At 42.6% G+C, this 22,146-nt stretch overlaps 1 protein-coding gene and 1 non-coding gene across 3 annotated transcripts; both read right to left on the bottom strand.

Annotated features, from left to right (window-relative positions):
- Nucleotides 1-1,234: 1,234 nt before the first annotated feature.
- LOC137310392 (T-complex protein 1 subunit zeta) lies at nucleotides 1,235-20,679 on the bottom strand. 2 transcript variants are annotated; one of them, XM_067978223.1, is made up of 14 exons: nucleotides 20,473-20,679; nucleotides 19,455-19,518; nucleotides 18,263-18,397; nucleotides 17,364-17,537; nucleotides 15,992-16,095; nucleotides 9,941-10,051; nucleotides 9,182-9,341; nucleotides 8,257-8,339; nucleotides 6,846-6,942; nucleotides 6,137-6,284; nucleotides 5,153-5,286; nucleotides 4,622-4,724; nucleotides 4,320-4,392; nucleotides 1,235-1,637 (listed from the first exon to the last, which is right to left on the bottom strand). In XM_067978223.1, the coding sequence occupies exons 1-14, from the start codon at nucleotides 20,607-20,609 to the stop codon at nucleotides 1,565-1,567; spliced, it is 1,596 nt and encodes a 531-aa protein (XP_067834324.1). In that variant the 5' UTR covers nucleotides 20,610-20,679; the 3' UTR covers nucleotides 1,235-1,564. The 2 variants fall into 2 exon arrangements, with proteins under 2 accessions (XP_067834324.1, XP_067834325.1); XM_067978224.1 differs by lacking the exon at nucleotides 20,473-20,679 and adding an exon at nucleotides 19,975-20,193.
- On the bottom strand, nucleotides 16,591-16,720 carry LOC137310396 (small nucleolar RNA SNORA15). Its single transcript, XR_010960065.1, has one exon. It is a non-coding gene; the product is annotated as a small nucleolar RNA SNORA15 (small nucleolar RNA).
- Nucleotides 20,680-22,146: the final 1,467 nt, after the last annotated feature.

The following is a 22,146-nucleotide window of genomic DNA, read 5'->3' as shown; positions in this document are numbered from 1 at the left end:
TGTTAAAAGCGAAGCAGTGGGGTTGAGAGGTCAAGCTGGGTGTCATCAGCATACACTTGGAGGCTGACCCTATGTCGTCAAGGAAGAGAAAAGGGCCAAAGAAAGATTGACCCCGAAGTACAGGTGGGTAGAGCAGCCATTTGTAGAAATGCTCTGGCTACAACTGCATAGGTGTGAATGGAACTAGACAACAGAGAAGGTTTAAGAGATTTGATCGAAGTGTCCAAAAATCACAAAGGGTTTAGATAAAGTAGTCATGATGTGGAGATGCCGGTGATGGACTGGGGTTGACAATTGTAAACAATTTTACAACACCAAGTTATAGTCCAGTCCTCTGGACTATAACTTGGTGTTGTAAAATTGTTTACAATTAGATAAAGTAAATAGACCAACTTCACATTGGTAGAATGGTCAAGAACCAGAGGACACAGATTTAAAGGTGATTGGCAAAAGAACCAAAGTCGACATGAGGAAAACTTTATGCAGTGAAGAGTTATGATCTAGAATGTGCTGCTTGAAAGGGTGGTGGAGGCAGATTCAAAAAAGAATTGGATAAATACTTGGAAGGGAAAATATTTGCAGGACTATGGGGAAGGAATGGGACTAGCTGGATTGCTTTTACAAAGAACTGGCATGGGCTGAATGGCCTCCTCCTATGCTGTAACCATTCTATGAATTATGAACCCATCCAATGAAGTGAGCCTGCAGCATAGGTAGCTCTGCCTCGTTTCTCCTGTTGTCACAAAATTAGGGATTTTTGGAAACTTTGTTTGCTGCTGAAACATTTGAAGCAAATTTTAAATCTATAGGTAGCAAATATTTGAGTTGTACTTTTTTGGCATTACTGAGATCAAACCAAGCTGGGTAACAAAGGCAACCATGTCAAAGGCTGCAAAGATCAAGGAGGGAAAATGCACCAATTATACAGACAACCTAAATGGTAATTAGCTGATCTCAGCAATATAATTTATCACACCACCACTGGGCTAACAAAGGGAAAAGATGGCGACACAACTCCTCCTGAAATTGCTTAGGTGAACACTAGATAAGGATGTTATGTCCTCCACAGATTGATATCCTGTAGTACTCTGTCAAGGCATTCACATGAATACTGGCCAATAGCAGAGGACCATCATAGAACTGCACAAAAAATGCCATCAGGAGATGGGAAAGGAAACCCACAGAATAGTAGCTTGCAAGTAGAGTTCTATATTAAATAGCACAACAAGATGCATAAATTTCATTTGCAAAAGAACCAAGTTTATTGAGCACTTGGATACAAAGATTGGGAAACCAAACTAGTTGAACGCAGAATACAAAAATTATTCTTCATAAATAACCATGAAACATGAATGCTTATACTGCATGTTACTGTTAATGGCTTAAAAGACTTAGTGAAAATGCACATTGCCTCTGCATATTCTTGCAGCCATAGAATGGAAAAGCTTCAACATTAGTTACACTTTTATTTCTGAAGCAACTTCAGTCAGTAGGCTGCATTATAGTGATACGCTGGACTTGAAGGAACAAAAGTTGTTGACCCATAAAGGAATCCCATCTTCATTTAACCTTTCAGGGAAGACATTCCAGCTCGCATGATTTCATCAACAAGGAGAATATTGCTGGCAATTACAGTACTGAAAAACAAAAAAGATTCAGTTTTACAAGAAACAATTTAAGACATTCCAAATTAATTTCTAATCAATTTTTATTAAAAATCATGTTAAGTAGCTACACAAGAGTCACTTTAGAAAGATAAACATTTCTTTTACATCAAGTATACACCTTTTAATAACTCAGCCTCTTGCTGGGATAGTTCATGGGCTATAGGACTTGGCTACAAGTCCGCATTTGAAAGCCCACAGTATGAAGTGCAGAGCAAGAGGGTGAGCTTTATGTACTTTGGATTGATACAAAGTCCACTCTAGAGCAGAGTTCAAAGCTATATTTGCAAAATTTCCAATCGCAAATGAAGATTTAGGTATTACACTAAAGCTGCACTCCCAATGTCAGTGATTGCATCGTTTGATCACACGTTTGTACCATCTAGTGACTAGAACTAATCCCAAAAAAGTTGCTAATATTTGCTACCTATAAATTTAAAATTTGCTTCAAATGTTTCAGCAGCAAACAAAGTTTCCAAAAATCCCTAATTTTGTGACAACAGAAGAAACGAGGCTGAGCTACCTATGCTGCAGGCTCACTTCATTGGATGGGCTCATAGAATGGTTACAGAATAGCCCATGCCAGTTCTTTGTAACAGCAATCTAACTAGTCCCATCCCCCCATTCCTTCCCCACAGCCCTGCAAATATTTCCCTTCCAAGTATATATCCAATTCTTTAAAAGCCACGAATGAATCTGCCTCCACCACCCTTTCAAGCAGCACATTCCAGACCATAACTATTCACTTAATAAAAGTTTTTCCTCATGTCGACTTTGGTTCTTTTGCCAATCACCTTAAATCTGTGTCCTCTGGTTCTTGACCCTTCCGCCAATGCGAAGTTGGTCTATTTACTTTATCTAAACCCTTTGTGATTTTGCACACTTCGATCAAATCTCCTCTTAACCTTCTCTGCTCTAAGGAAAACAACCCCAGCTTCTCCAGTCTATCCACATAACTGAAGTCCTTCATCCCTGGAACCATTCTGCCAAATCTTTTCTGCACTCTAAGGCCTTCACACCCTTCCTAAAGTGTGGTGCCCAGAATTGGACATTACTCCAGCAGTTGCAAATGTTGCAAGAGGCGTCCCTCCCCCTAATCTGAATAAAACTACTGGCACATGAAACTTGGATAGAGGGCTTTGTCTGCAACATACTTGGCTGGGTGGCATAAAAGCCAGTAATGCAGCAGCTCTTAAAGGGCTGCACATTGCTATTGAAGATGCTATTGTGGTGGTTGTGGAAAAGTGGACTAACTGCTCAGTGAAGACGTGGGCAATACCACTCCCATTGAAGAGTTCAAAGTCCTACTGCAGGAGGTGCACTAAAGAGGGCTGGGGCTGAATGAAGGGAGGTCACCAACCAAGTCAATGCAGTCAACAAGTGCCCTTGTACCTGGCTGCAAAGGTAAATGCGCTTCTCACTTCTGCAAACGTTTCCTACAAGGTCAGTCATGAATGGCACTAACCTAAGTTGGGAGCTCCCAAATCTTCTGGAGGGTACCATTTAAAGCACTGTATATAATCTTTGCACACAATAGCACGCCAAAGTTGGACTTTTCTTAAGGTGAATATGAAGACTGAACAACTCCAGATTTCCAGGTCAAGCCAGTTAGCCTTGGTGTCTCGGTGTTTTTTATTCCTTCAAAAAGACACTGTGGCCTGCTGCACAATGCCAAGTGCGCAGAATGTCTTGCCAAATAGCAACTGAACATCAACTGAGTTCAATCCCCATCTATTCATTTAATCCACAGGATTGATGCAAGGAGCCCTGATGTCCATATGGGTGCCATCTATTATGTCCTACACTCATGGGATACATGTCAGTCTAGGCTGTGCCCTATCCAGCTAATGCCTTATTTCCAAGTGATGATGGTATTGCAGTTTGCAAACACATACATGCACTGATGCAGCACATATCTCCTATGGTGCCTTGGAAGGATTTGGTGTAAAAACTTCATGCTGTAGTAACCACTTCCAAGAAACGAGCTAGCAGTGTGAAATGTCTGCAGCAAACGGTAGGGCCCTCGACAGTCTCTCCTGTGTGCAGATCTGAAGACATGTCCCCTCCAACATGCCCAGGGACTCTATAAACCCAAATCCCAGTGTATTGATGGGCGGAGGCAAAATGCCCCATTGTCTCATGAACTCTCCTTCCTCTTAATCATCCAACACCGTGAGAAGCCCCAAATGAATTCCCATCTTCACTTTGGTGCTACTGAATGATGCCGAAAACAATAAAGACGACAGACTGCTCAACAGCTCAAACAATAATCTACCCGAGATGCTTATTTGAGTTGCCTAGGTCCCAGGAGTCCTGATAGACTTTGTTTGCCCCACAGTATGCACTATTTACTCAGCAAACAGTCTATTTAAACAGTGCAGCAAACAGCCTGCAGAATCTATTTAAAAAGTTTCGAATTAGAGGAAACAGAACTCATGACTAACTACAGCAACTTCTCCCGATAAAAGCAGGGCGATTTCTCCAGTAAATTGCAGTGAGTGGAGGATAGTTACACAGATTCTGTGTGTAAAATCAATCCCAGTCACTTACAGCAGTGCAGTCTCCAGGCGAGATTGACGGGGGAATTACCCAATCATCTCCATTCTGGCCGGGAATAGTGGTGTCACTATTTTCAGCCAAATTCCGTTCACTTACCACGAATGCAGAAGCTGTTTCTTGACATTATAGTTGTCCCAAACCCCAGTTTCTCCTGCTAGCATCGGTTCACCTGTGAAACATAAAATGTTGAGTCCGAGGTAGATACTAGTGCACAGAAAATCAATCCATCGAGAGTAAAGATTGCCGCACTTTTTCTAGTAACAAAGTGGGAATTTAATCTATACTAAGACCACAGCTAGTTTCAACAGATCTTAGCGCTGTGAATCTCAAATCAAGTAACTCGTTTTACAATTCACTTTAAAGAGTGTATTATACTAGTACTTCATGTACTAACTTACCAGTGTTCAAGTCTACACCAGCAAGTTGACCAGATTCAGAATATTCTGTCTGAATTTTTACAAGAGTCTCTTGAGGATCATATCCAGAGTTTTGTGCAAGTACCTGAAACAAATAGTTGTTAATTATTTGCTCTGCAAATGTAGTGACCCGAACAGTGCTGGTATGGCTCTACCTTGTACATATGCTACACAGCTAAAAATGAACATTTTGTTTGAAAGTGGGAAAAATTGCAAAGAAGCATAAGTATAACTAAAGTCTTATTTTACATTGTCTCCTTGTTCCTCGTGTACTCTCATACATGGTATTTAGACAGGATTGCAAACTACAAACCTTTTCACAGCAATGTGTAGGAAAACAGTTGTTTTGTTAGGTTAGGACTAGGAAGGACAATTCAGACTTAAAGCAGAAAGCATGCAATCATATAAAATCCTCTCTTCTAATCGCAAATGCTCCCAGCAATACTGCAGTTTGGAGATGAGGCAAAGAATATGTTGAGGCATAAGGCAAGTGTAGGAAAAGGAGTTACTTACCTTTGGAATAATCAACAGAGCATCTGCAAACGCTTGCACTCCCAATTGTGCCCTGCCCTTTACACTGGCCTTGTGTTTGATCAAACCATCTGCTACAGCAACTTCAAAAGCACCTGCACCTGCCACTACACAACCTATGAAAAGCAACAAACACTGATTTTACTATTTCATCTGATTTGAAGCTTTAATACTGGAGGACAAGCTGTTGAACACAAGAATTGGCTCCCCAAATGCCTCAGTGGGCACTTTGCTCTACAATATGTTACTAAAGCCACAGACGTCAAGTGAGTTGATCTCAGCTGGGGCAATAACCTTGTCAATGGGCAAAGAGAGCATGAAAAAGAAAAGCAGTGAAGGGTTCTAGCTCTAACTTAACATTTTCTAAGCTTATGCATGAAGAATAGCCAGTTGGGGTAAGGTAATGGAGGGCTGCCAGTGGCACCCTATCTTAACACAAGTCACAACCTCCAGAAGGCAGGGAGAGAAATAAATCTGCATAAATCATGGAACACATATGCCTTGATTTATTACAGACAGTAAATTATACTCAGGCAATCGATAATTTAGTTTTACAGTATTGTCAATACATTTTTAGAACTTGCAATGGCAATAAAACCAGCACTGTCAACAATTAAACAGGGATGCTATGGAAGTGGGGGGAAAAGTATCGCAATCACATTCCATTACAAAAGCTCCATTTTATTATAACATAATGTAGTATTTGAGGGCAGAGTACAACTGTCTCTGGGCCATGTTCTTATTGAAGCCAAGAGGGTGGTTAATCTACTCCCAATCCCTGCCAATGCTGCTTTCTGCTGCCAGCTAGGAGTGCAAGACTCTCCTTCAGGTTTACCCTTCCTGTGGAGAAGCTCAGTTCACACTTCTCCACATCAAGAACGGGATCTGAACTCAGCAGCAGGAATCGTACCCCGTTCAGTATCTAAATTACTGAGTAGCCTTCAATTATTTAAATTAGTCACTTGCCATCCTCAATTGCATTCTTCACTGCACGCAGACCATCACGTACAGCATCTTTGATTTGTGTTAAAGTGTGCTTGTTTGGACCCTTGAGAAGCAGCGTCACGGACCGAGGATTATCACATTGCTCAACGAAGGTGAACTTCTCTTCACCCTGTATTCAAGAAAAGTAGATCCATCACATTCTTTACGACATTAAGAGATGAAAAATGGGTTTCAAGAAAGTTTCTCTTGAAGATAATCCCAACACAACACACAGCTCTCCTACTCTGAATAGTGCCACAAATTGTTTTACATCCACCTGAGGAAGTAAACAGTGCCTCAGTTTAACATCTCATCTGAAAGATGGCACATCTGACAATACAGCACTCCCTCATACTACACTTATGCGTCAGCCTAGAGCATGTGCTCAAGCCTCTGGAGCAGGTTGGAACCCACAACCTGACTCGGAGGTGAAAGCGCTGCTACTGAGCTAAGACTGACACCTGGTACCGAAGGCTTGTTTGCAATTGCATTCAATTTTCTCACTGGAGGATAGCACACAGCCTCCAGTTGAGACCTATATTTTACACTATGAAATAAATTAACAGCCAAGTCTCAATACACAGTTAAAGTATATGGGATCACGTACTGTGCCACAGTATAAACCAATTACAAGATTGTTACTTTATTTTACTACTTCGTGAAAAAATCCTCAGTGAATAGCAACACCTACCAATGTGTGCTCATATACAAGTCCAGCGTGTCCCAAGCACTCTAGAGTCAGGTCCTCCACAGAATTCATAGCAATGCCTCCACAAGCAAGTGTCAACCTGAAATATTAAAAGTAATTAGTGCAATGACATACAGAACCCAACTACTTGCTATTAATTTTAGGTACACATTGTAAAATATCACTGCCCCATAAGGTTCAGGCTGACCCCTAAAGTCAAACTGAAGATTAACTTACGTCTCCAAAAAAATTCATGCACCCAATGTTTCCATACTTGCTGTACAATTTGCATTTATGTAGCTCCTTTTAACAGACAAATGCCTCAAGGCACTTCACAAGAGACATAAGACACAAGATGATATTTGGAGTGACTAAGTACTTGGTCAGAGGTGGGTTCTAAGGATGGTCAGAAGAGGAGAGGGAGGTGGAGAGGCAGAGGGGTTTAGGGAGGGAATTTCAGGGCATGGAAGACTTGAAACTAAAATCACAAGTTACAGCAGTTCTTTCACAAGTTTAAAAGGCTAATTATGCCTCTTATAAACCACCTAAGAGTTTGGAATATATGGGAGAAAGGTTCAAGGTAGAACAATTCTAAACCCCCATTCTGCTGCTGACTTCAGAAAATGGACAAAAATCAATAAAAAATCTTCATAAAATTCCATTGGCCAGAAATGTAAGCCACCAAGCACACGAAAGAACCAAGATAAGGCTCACAAACGATCACCTAGATACCTTCTGATAGCCAAACTGACAATTGCCATTTCAGCTGCCTCAATGACTCTTTTGGCTCAGCTAGGCATTTGACATGTACAGAAATCCATGACCACGTTAAAGACTGTAGGAACATACCATACTTATTTATTTATTTCCACAGTAAGTAACTCTTTTCCTACACTTGTATTATACTGATTGGAGATGAGGCAAAGATTATAGTGAGGCATACAAATGCTAGCATTGCTGGGAGCATGTGTGATTAGAAGAGGATTGTACATGATTATTGTTTCTGCAACAAAATGTACAAATATCAAACATTAGACTTTCTGCACAGGAAAGTTAAAAAGAATGAATTACCACTACTTCATGCTAACAGGCAAAAACTACATGAGCCACCAGCAAACCACAATTTATCCAGCTACAACTACCCTACTCTTTAGGGCATTGGCTTGCAGTGTTATTTGGAATCAACTGGGAAGAATCAGAGCCCCACCGTGCCACTAGTATCCAATCGTGAACCAGACCGGCTGGTCAATCACAGCGGCGTGGAACACTGTGGACTTGCTTGGATCGGGTATTGCTGAGTTAGTTCCAAACTTCATTCTAAAGGCACCCTGCTTACTCTCTGCCACAGGAGGACAGCTCTACAGACAACTGGTTTAATAGATGCTTGCAGAGCATCACATGTAACAGAACTAACCTCTCCATGTTTCTTCGTTTTGCTCTTCTCAGTGCCACAATGCCTTCTTTTGCAAACGCATCCAATGATAATGGATCAACACCCTGCCAAATCAAAATCAAAAGCTGCTTGTGTCAAATTTAACAAATTTAGCAAAAATAAAGTTACATATGTAAAAAACAACTGATGAGCAGGCTGGGGAGAGTAAATCCGCAGTAACATTTTAATTGAAACATTAACTTGAAGTCATAAACGAGTGGGAATAAAAATGTGCAGGTAGGGACAGCAGCTGTAGCAAATAAAGTGCGCTGCCATGGTTCAACTGAAAGTAGGAAGCTCAGCAGCAAAATGCACATGTATAAACACTACTTCATTGTTAAAACTGGAAAGACAGATTAATGAAACTACAAGTCATCGCAGTAGCAATTTTACAGGTGAGAGTTGACTTTTATGAAAGGGTGGAAGATATTTGTAACCAAATTTAATAAAATGTTTAAATTAGAGACAAGTTAATGTTGATAAACCGATGGAGAATGTTGTGGGTTGGAGATTCAGACATTAGGTCTGGTCATTAGAGCTAATAAGTATTTTTTTAAAAATCTCAGCCAGAGCAAGAGTGGAAAGTGCCCAATTTTTTTTTGTTTGGGGGCATGTGAAAAGGGGCTTAAAAAACAGGATTCTACAACTGCTATCCAGAGACTCCTGCTAAAAATATGTATCTGTGAGCACATGGGAAGACTGTCAAATAATTTGCTGATATCGCAGTCATGGCTCATATGAAATAATGGCTACTTGGGGCAAGGTAATGAGAAAGTGGCCAGTGCTGACAGAACTGTACTTCAGTGAGGAGTCAACACCTTCATGAGCAAGGTGGGGTGGGTGGAGAGCAGGGGGCAGATTGGTAAGAGAATAAAGCATAATGAAATTATGCAACCAAAGTACTCACCTTTTGGTTAATAACTACAAATCCTTTATTAGACTCGCCACAAACTTTTCTCTTCAGTGCTATAATTTTATTAACTCTGTCTTCAATGAACTTTCTCTCAGCTTGTACAAATTTTTCCCTTTCATCGGCACTTTTGTAGAAGAATCCTGAGTTTACTTCTCTGAGGACAAATAAAATTGGCTCATTTTTACATTTACCAGGTAAAATGCTAACAGTTAAAAGCTGTATTAAGCCAGTAAATTTGTTTGATATTCAGTATAGCATCAGCTTTAATTTAGCAATCTAGATCAGGCATCATTTTGATTAACATTAGACAGAATTACAGTCAAGTTACAATCATTGGGAAATTGTGTTTCATTAAAATCTATTTTTAAAAATCACATTAAAAAAAAACTTTAGAACAGTGGACAGCTGGTCTTTTATTGCAAGCTTCCTTTTACCACAAGGTAAACAATTTACATTTCTCACCAGAATATCCTCTACATTCTGCCACTGTAACACAACCAAGTACAAAATCAGTGGAGCAAAGTGAAATCAAATTTACATCCCACCACACAAGGTACAGTGCAGTGGTCCAATTCTTTGCTACAATACACTTCATTTTAAAAAAGTCTATTATGGCATTCCACCAACACAAGGAGACTCAATTTCCCTCAAATCTGATGCAGGTTGCTGTCAGCGAAATATCTACCACACCCTCAAAACTTATGGTTTTAATTCAGCTTAACTTGAGGAATTGAAATGCCTGACTGCACGTACGTCTTTTCATACTCCAGTGAAACGTTGCAGGTAAGAATGTATGCATCTTCTACTCTTTTCTTCATATCTGGGTGACGAGCACCGTGATCCAACACTAGTCCTCTCACCAGGCTGTAAAATAAAAAGTTCCAGTTATAATCATTATTCAAAGGGAATAACGATGAAAAAAAAATTTATCAATTAACAGAGACTGCATTTTATTTTTTAGTCCATTAAAAAAAAAATTTGCATGTACCCAAGTATGAGGGCATAGGAGATCTGACCCAGATGCCTAATAAGCTACAGGCACTGCAACAGTACCATGCCTTGACAATAAGGATGCATGCCGGTTGATTTAGGGGGCCTTAGCCAAGTGTCACCTTACCGGATCGATTAATGGTCAGTCCGCATCGGCCAGATTATGACATACAAATGCGGTCAGAGTTTTTCAGTTTTTGAAGCAATGGGCTATCATGTAGTGGCCGACATGGGGAAGATAACAGATCATAAGCTAAAAGATAAACACCCAACTCATTACCACAGGACCTTCTTAGAGGTGTATAATTGTAATAGGGGAGACAACCCACAGGCTGCCCTTAATGAAAATGATCCCACGTTCTGGGGTTTGGTTATTAGTAAATAAGGTTAGTGATGCCTGTGGCCATTCGCTTCGACAATATGCAATTGACTTGACTGCCACCCAACCTTGGCCCGACATACACCAGGACATTCAAGCCTCCCTACTGGCATGGTACGAGGCCAAGCAGGACCTCCCGCCGCTGATAGGAGGTGCCACAAAAAAAAGTGCCACAAAAAAGGTGGCATTAACACGCAAAACTGATGAATTTCTAGGGGTAAAAAGTGAGGCAGCAACAAGACTCCTGACCCCACTAAGATTTAGCTTACAGCCGATCTGCTATGGCCCCACATGGTAACTGCATTGCGGTCCTTTTTGGGAATTGCTGGATTCTGCAGGGAATTTATAGAAGGGTTTGGCGAAATATCAGCATTTACAGGGTAATCCCGGTAAGGACGATGCATTGACAGAATGGGATTCCGAGGCACATCAGTCCTTTAGAAAGGCGCTTACACAGGCCCCTGCTCTGCGTAGTCCGGACCCATCAAAGCCCTTTATCGTAGAAGTAGCAGTGTCAAAACAATGAATCTCTGCAGTGACGATGCAGGGTGTGCACAGTAAATGTAATCCAGTGGGATACTTTTCCCGCACCCTTACTCTGGTGGAACGATCTTTCGACCAATGCACAAAGCAAATTTTGGGAGTGCATTTGCTCATTAAACACACTGAATAATTAGTTGGATTTAATCAGATTGTTCTCCATACACCACATAACCCAGTGGTATTACTAGTGAAGGGTCAGGTGACAGGTGTCTCACCAACCCAATGGGGAAGGTGGGCCGCCGAGTTAGGGGATAAGATCATCAAGGTCTGACATTCCCAGAACTATGTTGCAATATGAAGAGGAACCACATACGTGTAAAGTAAAGGAGATTACTTTAACCAGTCCCATAGGAACTGTACCTATACTGGGGTTGACCAGGGTTTATTTTGATGGTTGTAATACCGTGAACCAAGACAAGTATCACACTGGAGCAGCCTGCTGCATCCCTCAACAAGATCCGCAGTCACCCTCTGCCGATCAGGAAATACTAATTAAATGTCCCCTTCAGTATTCAGCCCAAAAGGCTGAGGTCATTGTAGTAGTTACTGCATTACAGACCCTCACTGGAAAAGCGACTATTCGGACAGTTCATTTGTGTGCAATTCTCTAACTGAGTATCTGCCAATATAACAGTTCTGACCCAGGTAAATTGGTATCAAAGACTGGCAAGCAAAACTGTAGTTGAACAATGGGCGGCCTTCAAAGAGAAGATGGTTCAGGTACAGTCTAGGCACATTCCGACAAAGCAGAAAGGTAAGTCAACTAAAGCCGGAGCTCCCCGATGACAAAAGAGATAGTGAGTAAGATGAAACAGAAAAAAGGGGCATATGACAGATGTCAGGTTGATAATACAAGAACCAGGCAGAATATAGAAAGTTCAGAGGGGAAGTGAAAAAGGAAATAAGAGGGGCAAAGAGGCAGTATGAGAATAGACTGGCGGCCAACATAAAAGGGAAACCAAAAGTCTTCTACAGACATGTAAACAGTGAATGGGTAGTAAGAGGAGGGATGGGGCCGATTAGGGACCATAAAGGAGATCTACTCGTGGAGGTAGAGGGGATGGCCAAGGTACTAAATGAGTACTTTGCATCTGTCTTTACCAAGGAAGAAGATGCTGCCACAGTCTCAGTAAAGGAAGATGTAGTTGAGGTACTGGATGGGCTAAACATTGAGAAAGAAGAGGTACTATAAAGGCTAGTTGTACTTAAAGTAGATAAGTCACCCGGTCCAGATGGGATGTAGCCTAGGTTGCTGCAGGAAATAAGGGTGGAAATTGCGGAGGTACTGGCCATTATCTTCCAAACATCCGTAGATACGGAGGTGGTGCCAGAGGACTGGAGAATTGCAAACGTTGTACCCTTTTGTGAACAAGGGTGTAACAACGATAAACCCAGCCACTGTAGGCCAGTCCGTTTAGTGGTGGGGAAAACTGTTAGGAGCGATAATCACGGACGGGACAGACAGACAAAACAAAAAGTCACTTGGATGAGTGTCCATAGAAAGCTAGCACGGATTTGTTAATGGCAAATCATGTCTAACTAACTTGGTAGAGTTTTTTTTAAAATGAGGTAACAGAGGGTGGATGAGGTCAATGCAGTTGATGTGGTGTATATAGACTTTCAAAAGGCGTTTGATAATGTGCCACACAGTAGGCTTATCATCAAGACTGTGGCCCATGGAATAAAGGGGACAATAGCAACATGGTTACAGAATTGGCTAAACGACAGGAAACAGAGCGTGGTGAACGGTTGTTTTTCGGGAGGTGTACGGTGGTGTTCCCCAGGGGTCGGTGCTGGGACCACTGCTTTTCTTGATATATTTTAATGACTTGGACTTGGGAGTACAGGGCAAAATTTCAAAATTTGCAGATGACACAAAACTTGGAAGGGTAGTGAACAGTGAGGAGGATAGCGATAGACTGCAACAGGATACAGACATTCTGGTGGCATGGGCGGACACGTGGCAGATGAAGTTTAATGCGGAAAAATGCGAAATGATACATTTTGGTAGGAAGAACAAGGAGAGGCAATATAAATTAGAGGGCACAACTCAAAGTTGTACAGGAACAGATCTGTGGGTTTATATGCACAAATCATTGAAGGTGGCAGGGCAGGTTGAGAAAGCAGTTAAAAAAGCATACAGGATACTAGGCTTTATAAATAGAGGAAGAGAGTGCAGAAGTATGGAAGTCATGATGAACCTTTATAAAACACTGGTTCAGCCACAACTGGAGTATTGTGTCCAGTTCTGGGCACTGCACTTTAGGAAAGATGTGAAGGCCTTAGAGAGTGTGCAGAAGAGATTTACTTGAATGATTCCAGGGATGAGGGAGGGACTTTAGTTACGTGGAAAGCCTGGAGAAGCTGGGGGTTGTTCTCCTTAGAGCAGAGAAGGTTGCGAGGAAATCTGATAGAAGTATTCAAAATCATGATGGGTCTAGACAGCGTAGATAGAGAGAAACCGTTCCCATTGGTGGAAGGGTCAAGAACCAGATTCAATCATGGCCTTCAAAAGGGAATTGGATAAGTACTTGAAAGGAAAAACTTTGCAGGGCTACGGGGATAGGGCGGGGGAGTGGGGCTAGCTGGATTTCTCAGAGCTGGCACAGACACGATGGGCCGAATGCTCTCCTTCCGTGCTGTAACCTATGATTCTATGAATTAATTTGAGCAAAATCCCTCTCAACCCACTGACCTATGCAGTGTTAATTTACAGCACCCTTATCATCTTTTCTATTTTTATAATCAAACCTAACAATAGCTATTTCCAAATTCTACTCTTGCCAGTTATTTGCCCCATTTCATTTCCAAGAACTAAATCAAGTAATATTTTTCCCTAAATCCTTCCACCTTCTTTAAGACCCTACTTAAAACCCACCTCTGACCCATCACCACTAGTATTTCCTCCCTTGGCTCAGCATTTTTGTTTACATCTGACGTGCCTTGGGGTATTTATATAAATGTTGGACTAGAAACACTGATCTAGGAAGCAGTTCTGAATTTATTCTAAAAAGTATTCCCCATTTTGATCACATGCATTACTTTTATTCCAGTCTAGTTTGGGATAGTTAAAATCACCCGCTATTGCCCTGATGTTCTTGCATACCCCTCTGAATTGTCTACCTCTTCCTCATCTCCATTGTTTGGTAGCCTACAATACACACAGATTGCATTATTTTCTCTCCTATGCCTCAGCTTTATTCATATGCATTAATCTGAATACAATCCGGTTTCATTTATTTAACACCTCCTCCCTCCCCCAGCTCACCAAATTCCTGTTTAAGAAGCCTCACTCCATTCCCAGCTCACTCTGCTGTGCTCTCACCTTAGACACCCTTCTGACACAAACCAGTTCCAACTGGTCGGTCAGCCCCCTGCCGCACAGTATCCAATTAACACCTAGCCAGTGACCTTACAGCTGACAAGTACTAGTTGAAAACTGTTTAAATTTCAGTTTGATTTAACACAATTTTTGTACTATTTACCCACTACCTCCCCAGTTTCTCTCCTACTCACCACTGAATTCCCATTCTCACCAAATTACAGTTTTAAAAGCCCTCACTATTCCCATCTCACATTTCCTACATGTTATCCCATTTGCTTGCTTTATCTTGTTTTTCCCCTCCCCACATTAGTTTAAAGCAATAACACGCAGCAAGACATTGGCTCCAGCCAGGTTCAGTTGAAGTTTGTCCATCCTGTACTCACCAGAACTGGTAGCAACATCCCAAGAATCTAAACCCTTCCCTCCTACACCACCTCTCCAGCTACACATTTAACTCCCACATCTTACTAGTCCCATACTAATTAGCGCATGGCACCAGGCTTAATTCCTAAAACTCCAGCAGCACTGTAATTCTGTTCTTAGATCATTAGTTCCACTGTGAGCCACAACTCTAGCTGCTCTCTTCTCTCCCCCCACCCCCCCCTCAATCAAAATCTTTTGCATACACCATCTTATCCTGGACACCATTCAAAAATGCCGTTGCAGCTAGAAATCCTGCCAGTTCACCGACTATCAAATTCCCCATTCCTTCTGTGCTTCTGCAATTCACTTCGCCCTCCTTGGCCATGACCTTGCACATGGCAGCTCCTCTCTCCAAATTGTTACCGTTGTCATAGGTATTCAGTACTGAGCATTCAGGAGGCGGCTGCTTGCCCGACCCTCCCGCCTATCCTGATGGATGGTCATCCACTATTTTTTGCCACTAACTCTCAGCCAGTGAGGTGATCACCTTTTGGAATGTGCATTCCAGGAACTTTTCATACATGACATTAATTAACTAACCTATTACTAACTCAAACCTGCTCAAAAGTCTGAACAATCCCTGGTATTAAACATAAAATGAAGCTAAAGCCAAAAAAGTAAAAACCCAGCATGCGATCTACAACTCACACTGGAGTATTCCAAAGCAATGATGCTGTTTCTGCAGGAATAGTGTACTTGGCCTTCTCCCAACCCTCTTAAAATTCACACCAAGCAGCCCGCTAACAGAAGAGAACCATTCCTCCGCAGCATGATCACTATTTCCCCCCCTTTTTTAAACCCATGATTTAAAAAATATATATTTATTACAGACGAGCATCGGGGAGGGCCAAGGCAATTCCACAGCCATGGAAAAGTAGGGACTTTGCCTAGAATAGCGGATTCAAAATGCATGGACCCAAGTCAGAAAAGCATTCCACCTAAAAACAATGAGCTCCAAAGATTCCCTTTGCATGTAACAAACCTACTCTACATTTAATACTTACGGGTAAACTTTCCTGTTTAAAAATTTTGCTGTCAATTATAAGACGAGTCGGAGTATAAGTTGGTGTCTAACTATGAACTAAAAAGTTGACATAATTCTGCCACATCCATTGCAGTCAATTTTCATTGGCTAGTTACTTACGTTGTGTCACTCTCAGTTTTGTGCTTCATCTCCATAATCTCAACCATGAAGAGATCAATGGGTTCATTTGGTTTCTTCACTGCCAGCACAGCATCGACTACAGCCTAAAAAGAATGATCAAACACTATGCACAGTTGGATATCCATTTCTCAACCAATTATTTTTTGCAACAGGAAATCTTTACACTCAAATTAAAATGTAACCATGATAGAAACAGTCCCAAAGTTGTTGCATTGCAACAGTACATTGGATTACTTAACTGATGAATTCTTGCCAGAATCAAACGAGATACACTAATCAGCCTCTTGTGGCATTCAGTTAAAGGCCAGGGGATAATTGGACCAGGGCATGCAAACACAGTTCAATCCCCATCTTAAAGAAATACATTCCATCTCCATATTTATATACCATTATAATTCCGAGATCCACATTTATTACAGAAACATGCCTTTGTATTACATGCTGTGGCACCTCTATGGGAGGGGGAATATAATTAACTGAAGTTTATATGGTCAGTTTCCATTAGAAATGTAGACAATGCAATTTGAAATAGAAAAGTTTTAATACATTATAGATTTGCAATGTTCATATCTACAAAAACTTGTGTTCACCTTTTGAATATTGCTGTGACAGGACAGAGCACCAATTTGAATCAAGAAAGTGAAGATACTCTAGCATGATGTCTGACTGCTTTAACTACAGATGAGCTAATGCAGAATTCGGTCATGCACTGGTCAACTAAAACCTGATTACTTACCTACTTGGTGCCAATGTGCGTTAAGACAGAACTGAAATGAGTACTATTGCTGTTTAAAAGGAATTTCAATCATTTTGAATATCCAGCGTTACTGCAAAATGTAAAGTTGCACTGGAGTCCCCGAGAGGAGATCCAATACAACTTCACATTTGCAAGTGAATTTGGAGCTGGGTACAAAAGCATCCAGAAATCTAATTTAACATGACAAATATAAACTAGAGCTGGTACAAGAGGGCATCCTCACCACCTCTCCCATCCCCACCCCCACAGGTGCTTGTTTTTCTATTGTTCCCAAAACATTTCATTGAAATTGCTAAAATACTTAAATAATCACATATGCAGTTATATAGCATCAATTCCACAACCCTTGGGGATGAGAAATATATTTTAAAAGGGCTGGGATCACCAAATTAATGATCATATAAAAAGTGTAGGCCAAAAATAAACTTTAAAATTAAATGGTCCTAGAATGTAACTAAACAAACTAATGCACTCAAAACAAAACGGAAGTTTGGCACGAAGACAACAACATTTTTAAGGTTTAGATGATCATATGTTGTTAAGTATCTAACAAAACTGTATGGGGAAAACAGCAAATCGCAAATGTATGAATACCTCTGTTAAGACATCTGCCAATTCTCTGTGCACCTTTGTACGCAATGATGTCCTGGCAACATTGATGAGAGTCTCTCTGTCCATCTCTTTGGTCATTTTCACCTGCTCCAAAATCTCGAGGGCCTTCTTTTTAGCTGCTTCAAACCCTTCAGTCACAATCCTGGGATGCAAACCCTGAATAAAAATGGTATTAAATTTTCAATGTATTTTGCTGAACAAAATTACATCTGCTACATTAGTCATGGTGCAAATCTCTCGAACTAAAAGTGGCCATTTCACAAGCTGTCGAAATGAGCAATTGTTGGAGTATCCAGAGTTCTATATCTCCAACAAAACTTTTATAAAAACTATTCAAAAATAAAACAAAATGCAGTAAATTGTTTTTAAACACAAGAAAGTACATATCATCTAACTTACAGCAGTATTATAAATACACGATATACCTACTGCACATTGTACTTCGAAGTGACAGAATAACAAAGAACCAATCTAGGAACACAAGATCCAGGGAGCAGGTTAATTGACGTCTGAAGGACCCAGCATTCACTTAACAGCTATATTTGTTTACATCAACTAGAATTTCTGGCCGCAAACGGGGAGTGTTGTCACATGATCCTAAACGCTACAGTAAGAAATATGGGTACGCATGACAATATCGCTTGGTCACCCAAGTTACACGTTTTATTCCATACCACTATGAACGGGGATTGCCATCGTTGCCCAACATTCCATAATGTCACTGTAGACAACCAACCAGTCATTGTTACATTAGGCGTTCTACATAAACAAATGTTCTCTTGCCTTCCCGATTCATTTCTGTTGAAAAGCAAATCATATGCATCTCAAGCGTAATCTGTACGTTAACTTACAAAAGCCTAACCAAATTATGTATTCATTACCTCTGAAATGTAGAGATCAGCTTGTTTCAGCAGCTCGCCAATAATCAGCACATTGGAAGTGGTACCATCACCGGTCATGTCATCCTGAGCTGTAGCCACTTTAGCTATTAAGGAGGCCGTTGGGTGTTGTATTTGCTGTAACAGAATAATTATCTTCTAAAACAGTACTTTTTTGTACATCTGTGAATCCCACTGACTTGTGTGCATTTATTATTTATCTTAACTCAGTTGATCCTATAAAGCAGATCAAATCAGTTTTCATTAGAACCAGGAAAATAGGAACAAGAGTAAGCCATTCAGCTAGATCATGGCTGATTTGCATCTTAACTCTGTCCACCCACCTTGGTTCCATAACCCTTAATAGCCTTGCCCAACAAAAATCCCAGTTTGGAAGTTTTCAATTTTCCCCCTAGCCTCAAAGCATTTTTGGGGGTGGGGCAGAAAGAAGGGAAGAATCTTCCAGATTTCCACTCCCCTTTGTGTGGAAAAGTGCTTCCTGGCATCACCCCTGAACAGCCTAGCTCTAATTTTAAGGTTATGCCCCCTTGTTCTAGACTGCCCCACCAGAGGAAAATCGTTTTTTTCCTATCTACCCTATCAAATCCTTGATAATCAGATCTCATACATATGTCAAATGAAGTACTTCAATACAAGTTAATATGGTTTTTCAGTTGAAGAAAGCATTGTTATAATACTTGAACATACTACAAGATGGCTCGAATAATACAGCTCCCGAAATGAATCAGTGGATAATGGCAACATGTGGTGTGGCTGTGAACCAGAGACCAGGAAGACAGATGGTGGCCTGGCCTCTCATTCTGAAACCCTGCTGGAAAATGCACACATATGGATACCAAGCATCCAAGATTGTTATCCGTTGTAATGCCAATTGGATGGGCAGTCAGCATCCATGGAACCATATCTCAGTACCTTCAGAAAAGATGGGTTAAAGCCAAAGCCTACACTGAGTAAATAGTTAGGACCTACTTGACAGTGAACAAAAGGGCTCTACAGTTTTTATTGCATTCAACCAAGAAAGCTGTCACTAAACCAGTATGCATCTTTAAACTCAACTTAGTTTGCCAATTAATTCTACAATACTATTTAAACATGTAGGGTTGATTTACTTTTAAAACTGTGATATGACAAGATTTGTTGTAAGGAGAACAGCAGTTGACCATACTACACGTACCATTTCATGCAGCAACACATTACCATCTTTGGTAAGCTTGATATCGCCAGCGCCAGAGACAAGCCTGAGGAAAAAAAGAGACTAGACCAAATTAACTGAAAGGAAATTCAAACAATCATTTATTTCACCCTTGGTGCAGTAGTTAAATTTTCACAATCAAGCTTCATTATGAAGGTACACAAGTAACAAACCCATTAATTATAAACTGTGTACTTTTAAACAAATAAAGTTAATTGCCTCAAAATGAAACCCATGGACTGTTTCAAATTTCCCCATGACCATCTGCACTGCTCCTCAGATCGCCAATTCTCATTTACACAGGAGTATCATTTTTTTAAAAAAACTAGCGTCTGTTTAGACATCAAGATTGTTGTTAGATTCAGATTGGCACTACAAAATTATGACTTAGAACACTAACATTGTCAAAAAATGAAGAACCCAAACCACATGAGTCACTTCTTTTTATTACTAAACTAGGTAGCAAATTTGCATAAACAAGGTCCCCAAACTACAAAATTACCTGGTAATCTGTGGGATAAGTGTTGGCCAGGACACGAGAACTCCCCTAGTCTGCTTCAAATACCGTGCCATCTTTTAGGTCCACCCCAGTGGGCAGACAGGCCTCGATATAATATCTGGTCAGAAAGACGCACCTCTGACGGTCCTGCGCTGAGCGTCCGCCTGGATTACACGCTCCGGCCCCTGATGTGGGTCTGGAACATGCGGCCGAGAACACTGAGGGGAGACAACTGAGTCAGGCTGACTCACAGCGCCCAATGGCGCCGCTTTAGAATTCAACCGAAAACCGCCGGCCCCTCGCCCGCCGCCCGGCCCCGGGAAAACCGCCGGCCCCTCGCCCGCCGCCCGGGAAAACCGCAGGCCCCTCGCCCGCCGCCCGGCCCCGGGAAAACCGCCGGCCCCTCGCCCACCACCCGGCCCCGGGAAAACCGCCGGCCCCTCCCCCACCGCCGCCTCATCCCTCACACTAGGCCGCAAGCCCCTTGCCGCCGGTTCTCACATTTTCATGGTGCCCTTCGGGCCCAGGTTGGTCCTCAGCACATCCTGCAGCCCCCGAGCCGCAGTTATATTGACAGCCAGAGCGGCCTGGGCCCTGGCTACCTCTGCTTTCGGGTTTAAAGCTTTGATCGCAGACATCGCACCGTCCGAACGCCCGACCACCGCCGCCGAACTAAACCCCCGACACACGCACGCGCCTAACCGCCCTCCCCCGCAACCCAACCCCGGCGTGCCGGCCCCGCCCATTGGCTGCGCTGCCCGGATCCACCTCTGTGAATGGTCGATCCGCACGTCAATCACACGCGCACTGCACAACCTAATCTGATTGCAGCACCGCCCCGATCCCGTCCCCCCGCTATCATTGGTTGGACGATCATCACTCGACAGCTGTATGGTCAGAGCCCTTGTCAATCATCTCACGGCCGCTTACGCGTTCGCCGATTGGTTCAAAATCGTGTTAGCGGTTGGTGGCTTGAAGAATTTTCTGGAAGGTGCCGAGCTCGCTGTTTGGGGGGGTGGGGGTGGGGTTGGGGAGCGAGGGGTGAGAGAGCAGGAGGGAGAGGAGCTGGGGGGGGGGAGGAGGAGGGGGGGTTGGGGAGCGAGGGGTGAGAGAGCAGGAGGGAGAGGAGCTGGGGGGGGAGGAGGAGGGGGGGGGTTGGGGAGCGAGGGGTGAGAGAGCAGGAGGGAGAGGAGCTGGGGGGGGGAGGAGACAGTAAGCGATGGGGAGATGGGGGGAGGGAGAGAGCGGGGGGCTGGGGTTGGTGATGGTGACAGACTCGGAGGAACAGTGGGAGTGTGGCATTCACATATTCTTGAATATCAGGAGGGGGAGGGAGATCAGGGGAAGGAGTCGGGGACAGAGAGAGATGGGGGAAGAGGGGGGGAGGGAGGGATAGAGTGTAGCATTCACAAATTGGATGTTGAATATCAAGTGAAGGTGTTGACACCTCGGGGGAGTGCAGTCAGAAGCAAATGCACGGCACCATGGGACACTCGGCTGCACAGGGGGGCACAAGTGTAGAAATGCAGTTATCGGGGATTCGATAGGGGGATAGACACGCATTTCTGCAGTCACAGACGTGCGTCCCGAATGGTGTGTTGCCTCCCTGGAAGGAAGGATGTCACTGGGTGCAGGACATTTTGCGAGAGGAAGGGGAGCTGCCAGAAGTTGTCCATGTGGGAACCAATGATATAGGTAGAAGGGTTGAGGTCCTACAGGCAGAGTTTCAGGAGCTCGGGAAAAGTGGTAATCTCTGGATTACTCCCAATGTCACATGTTGGTGAGTACAGCAGCAGGGAGATAGTGCAAGTTAAGGCGTGGCTGGAGAAATGGTGCAAGAGGGAGGGCTTCAGATTCCTGGGCAATGGGACCAGTTCTGGGGCAAGAGGAACCTGTACAAGATGGACGGGTTGTACATGAACAAGGCTGGGACCAATGTCCTCGCGGGGAGCTTAACTAGTGTTGTTGGGGAGGGTTTAAACTAATTTGGCTGGGTATGGGGAACCAGGACGCAGCAGAGAGGAGAGACAAGGTGCAGAGAAAACAAGCAGGGACAAACAGCAACAGAACAAAGAATAGTATAGAAAGAGCAGGAATTAGATGGAAGAGAAAAGCAAAGCAGACAAGATGGTGAGGGAGTGCATGAGTGTTCATACAAGGAGTTCCAAATAAGGT

The sequence above is a fragment of the Heptranchias perlo genome, unplaced genomic scaffold, assembly GCF_035084215.1.
Source record: "Heptranchias perlo isolate sHepPer1 unplaced genomic scaffold, sHepPer1.hap1 HAP1_SCAFFOLD_251, whole genome shotgun sequence".
Classification (NCBI taxonomy): Eukaryota; Metazoa; Chordata; class Chondrichthyes; order Hexanchiformes; family Hexanchidae; genus Heptranchias; species Heptranchias perlo.
Note: the sequence above shows the minus strand (reverse complement) of the source record. Positions and strands in the feature narration are given on the sequence as shown.

What these genes read in the sequence shown, in the direction of transcription:
- LOC137310392 (XM_067978223.1), bottom strand. Translation starts at nt 20,609, where the DNA reads ATGTCTGCGATCAAAGCTTTAAACCCGAAAGCAGAGGTAGCCAGGGCC. An exon ending in CTGATCTCTACATTTCAGAG is followed by an intron (nt 17,538 to 18,262) that starts GTAATGAATACA and finishes ATTTTTATTCAG; the next exon opens with GGTTTGCATCCCAGGATTGT. An exon ending in AAACGAAGAAACATGGAGAG is followed by an intron (nt 6,943 to 8,256) that starts GTTAGTTCTGTT and finishes TTAATATTTCAG; the next exon opens with GTTGACACTTGCTTGTGGAG.